Source organism: Propithecus coquereli, unplaced genomic scaffold, assembly GCF_000956105.1.
Source record: "Propithecus coquereli isolate 6110/MARCELLA unplaced genomic scaffold, Pcoq_1.0 Scaffold53, whole genome shotgun sequence".
NCBI classification, from domain to species: Eukaryota; Metazoa; Chordata; class Mammalia; order Primates; family Indriidae; genus Propithecus; species Propithecus coquereli.
Genome location: NW_012151174.1, coordinates 915,342 through 919,779, shown reverse-complemented (window position 1 = coordinate 919,779; position 4,438 = coordinate 915,342). Strand labels below are relative to the sequence as shown.

At 56.0% G+C, this 4,438-nt stretch overlaps 1 protein-coding gene across 1 annotated transcript in view; it reads left to right on the top strand.

Moving 5' to 3' along the window:
- The window catches only part of SPTBN4 (spectrin, beta, non-erythrocytic 4), a 77,585-nt gene that overhangs the window by 11,958 nt on the left and 61,189 nt on the right, over positions 1-4,438 (top strand). Inside the window, exons 2-4 of the mRNA XM_012656965.1 lie at positions 1,057-1,208; positions 2,095-2,268; positions 4,036-4,127. Of these exons, the coding sequence (XP_012512419.1) occupies positions 1,057-1,208; positions 2,095-2,268; positions 4,036-4,127 (418 nt within the window). The remainder of the gene's footprint in view (positions 1-1,056; positions 1,209-2,094; positions 2,269-4,035; positions 4,128-4,438) is intronic.

Sequence of the window (4,438 nt, the reverse complement as noted above, 5' to 3'; positions counted from 1 at the left end):
GAAATGTCCATAATAGGCAAATCCATAGAGAGAGAAAGTAGCTCAGTGTTTGCGTAGAGCTCAGGAAAGGGAAAAATGGAGAATGACTGCTAACGGGCACCGGGTTTCTTGTTGGGGATGAAAGTGTTCTGATGTTAGATAGTGGTGAGGTTGCACAACTCTGGGAATATACTAGAAACCATTGAATTTACACTTTTTTTCTTGAGACAGAGTCTCACTCTATCGCCCGAGCTAGAGTGCCGTGGAGTCATCATAGCTCACAGCAACCTCAAATTCCTGGGCTCAAGCGATCCTTCTGCCTTAGCCTCCCGAGTAGCTGGGCCACAGCCAGCTGATTTTTCTATTGTTTGTAGAGATGGGGTTCTCGCTCTTGCTCAGGCTGGTCTTGAACTCCTGGCCTCAAGCAATCCTCCCGCCTCTGCCTCCCAAAGTGCTAGGATTACACCACTGCGCCCAGCCTCTTAAATGATTCCACAATATGTCCCCTTCTGCCATCCCCGCAGCTTCTGCCCTGGCCCAGCCTCATCCTTTCTCCCCTGAGCCCCTTCTCCAAGCTCCTCCCTGGGTCTGTGGCTCCATTTTTGCCCTCTCTGATCCACTCTCCCCACGGCAGCCAGAGATACTCCTGAAACACAACTCTCTTCCCGTCCCTCCTCCTCCTTAAACTCTCCATGGCTCCCCCATGTTCACTGGGGTATGACCTGTGCCCCCGCTAAACTGAGCTCTGGGAGGGAGGCCCTGTCTGTATTTACAGGGCCTAGAACAAGGCCCAACACAGAGTTACTGAATGCATGAGCAGAGCCCTCCGAGACAGGAAACAGGGACGGCTTCCTGTGGAAGTGGTATCTCAGGAAAACGTGAAAGGGCAGGGAGTTGTCACCAGGTGGGCAGGAGAGCAGAGGAAGGTGCTCCAGGTAGGAGGAGCCGCCTGTGCTAAGGTGGGACTCTTGCAGAGAGCTGGGCCCCAGCAGGGTTTGGCTGGTGGAGGATGAAGCGCAGCTGGAAGGGGCCCGGGTGTCCTGCGTGGCCGGGGGCTCACGAGGGCGTGTCCTGCAGATGAGCGCGAGGCTGTGCAGAAGAAAACCTTCACCAAGTGGGTGAACTCGCACCTCGCCCGCGTGGGCTGCCACATCGCGGACCTCTATGCGGACCTCCGGGACGGCTTCGTGCTCACGCGGCTCCTGGAAGTGCTGTCCGGGGAGCAGCTGGTGAGGGGGCCGGAGGGGCTGGGGAAAAGGGGGAGGCCCTGGGGTCTCTGGCTGGGGGGGTGGGCTTCTCTGGAAGGGCTGGACTAGAGGGGCGCCTGGCTAATGTGGGTGGGGCTCGGCTGGGAACCTAAAGGGGATTCTGTGGAACCGGCTGGCTGGGTTCGGAGGCGGAGCTTCGCTGGAAGGGGCGGGCTATTGGAGAAGGGACGAGCTTATCAGAAGGGTCGGGCCTGGGTTATGAGCTTGCAAGGGCCATGGGCGTCAAACGGGGGCAGAGCTCTTGTGGCTGCGCAGTGGATGCGGGTGGGAGGCTCCAGGCGGGGGTGGGGGGCAGTGTCGTTGGTAGGGTGAGACCTATGTCGTGGGGGTCTGGGGACGCAGTGTTGTAGGGGGTGTGGCTTGTGTGGGTTGGGGTTGTGTTTCTGGGCTTGGACGGGGCTTCATCTCAGAGCGGGGGATTCAAGGTAGAGGTTCATTAAAGGACTGGAGGCTGGAGCTCAGGGGGCAGGCGATCGAATGGGAAGAAAGGCCACTGGAAGGAATTGAGCCTGAAACCAGGGGAAGAGCCCCGGGGTAGGGCGTGGGGGAGAGATCGGTGGGGTGGGGCGGGATGTGGCTCCAGGCTGCAGGGGCGGGGCTTCGCGTTGGGGGCGTGGTCACCAAGGCCGAGGTGGCGTGAGCGTGGAAGGGGCAGAGCCGGGGACCTGAATAAGGCACGAAGGGATGTGACTCAGGGTCCTGGGTCTTGGATAAAACCAAGGGAGCGTAGCCTGATCCCGCACACCCGGGGGCGTGGCTCTGGGAGGGGCGGGCTTCCTCGGACGGGGCGGGGCCAAGGGCCCAGCGCTCTTGGCCAGACCCCCTCGCCCTCCCCCTGCCGCCCTAGCCGAGGCCCACGCGCGGCCGCATGCGGATCCACTCGCTGGAGAACGTGGACAAGGCGCTGCAGTTCCTGAAGGAGCAGCGCGTGCACTTGGAGAACGTGGGATCGCATGACATCGTGGATGGAAACCACCGGCTGACGCTGGGGCTGGTCTGGACCATAATCCTGCGTTTCCAGGTGATCCCCCACGGTGGGCCTTAGGAAGGCGCTCCCCACCATTTACCCATTCATTCCTTCCTGCCTTCCAAAAATATCCCTACTATGCTCCAGGAACCCTGTGTCGGGTGGTGAGGATGAAAATAATGATAAAAATAACTGTCATTATCATCACCATCACTATAATCATCATTTATATATTGTTTACTCTGTTCCAAGCACTTGACATTTAATACAGACAGCAACTCCATAAGTTAGATACGATTTATTACCCCATTTTACCAATGAGGTGACTGAAGCCAGGTAGCTGAAGTAATATGCTCAGGGTCACATGTAGCTGGGTATTGGACCTGGAATTTGAATCCAGGCGATCTTGCTTGAGTACAGAAAGAAACAGACAAATTTGCTGCCTTCATGGAACTTACATTGTGGTGAAGGAGACGGACAATAAACAAATACATAAGCACATAAACAAGACATGTATAGGGAAAGGACCGGCCCTAGGCAGAGAAGAAGTTTAAAAAGCTATGCATAAAAGAATAGATTATGATAGTGGTAAAAGAGATAAAATATCAGGTTGGTGCTGCCGAGATTTTAGATATGATGGTCAGAAAAGGGCTTTCTGAGAAACTGATGGCTGAAAACATAAGGCGATGAAGGGAGAAAGCATTCCAGGCAGGGGGCACAGCAGATGCAAAGGCCCTGTGGTGGGTCTGAGCTTGGCATGTTGGAAGTTCAGAAGGAAGAGCAGTGTGGCTAGAGGACGGGAGGCAAGGGGAAGACAGGGAAGAGATGAGGCAGAGGGGCTGGCAGGGCCCAGGTGATCTGTGATGAGCAGTTTGGATTTTATTCTGTCTGAGATGAGAAAAATTGGAAAGTTTTCTCAAGAGGAGGTGTATAATCAGGTTTAGCAAGATCCCTCTGGATTGGAGGTGGTTACCAAAATTGGGAGCTGAGAGCCCAATGAGGAGGCTAGAGATGCGGCCCAGGGTGAGACTGTGGGGAAGTGAATAGCAGACAGGTGGGGAAGACACTCAGGAGGTGGCATGGACAGGCCTTAGGGGAAGGGATATCCAGGAGGAGACTCAGAGCTCTGGCCTGGGGACTGGGGGATGGTGGGGCTGTCCTGACACAGGGACAGGGAGGAGGAAAAGGTTTGGGGAAGACACTAAGGCCAGTTTGAGATGCAGCGGTTATGGGTCCAGGACACTGGGGTGGGGGCGGGACATCTAGGAGTCCACTGGATCCTGGGGATGGAGCTCAGGGGACAAGGAGAGGCTGGGGACAGGTGTGGATGTTGTCAGTATAAAATCAGGGAATGAGACCACGGGAGTCAGGGATCTCTGCTGGTGGCTTGAGCCCTGCAGTAGGGGCTGAGGCCACCTTAGAAGTCTTGGTTCTCTCCTGGGAACCCACATGCCAAGCCCAGTTCTTGAGTCCGAGACCCAAGTCTCCATTACCCTGTGGATGCAATAACAGGGAGATCAGCATGAAGGCTGCTGCTCCAGCCTAGGCAGGAGGTGACGGTGGCTTGCATCAGGAAACTGGCCTGGACTCTCGCTTTGGAGGCTTCCCTGGAAACCGAGACCTGAATCCACAACCGCCTCCCCAGTTGCGGATGCCCTGGCCCACCCCAGAGCTTATCCTCACACTCCTGAACCCCACCCCCAGCCTGAAGCTGCCTCTCCCAACTCCTCCGTCACCTGCCACACTCCCTGGTAGCAGGATCATGAGGGGAGGGTCTCCTGGCCGCAAGCTCCCCAGGCCCCAGAAGCATTTCTTGTACAGATTCAAGTCATCAAAATTGAGACCGAGGACAACAGAGAGACGCGCTCAGCCAAGGATGCTCTGCTCTTATGGTGTCAGATGAAGACAGCTGGGTAAGCCCCAAGACCTCCTCACAGGCAGGGGGACCCCTAACCTCCGGGGTTCCTTCGGAGACAAGAGCTTAAGGAGCAGCCCATGTCCTCAGTGTCAAAAAGTGACATCTGAAGCTGAGAAACTGGTAAATAAAATATGTCCACTTCTCCGACCTTGGCAAACCCTCCTAACAAGCTGGAAGGCCAGGTTCAAATTTAGGACTCTCAGACTCCTCTGAGATCAATGCTGGAAAGGGGTGGCCTGTCCCCAGCCTGCTCCTTTCTCTCTGCTTCCCACCCCATTTCATCCTGCACTTCAAGAGATCTTGGCC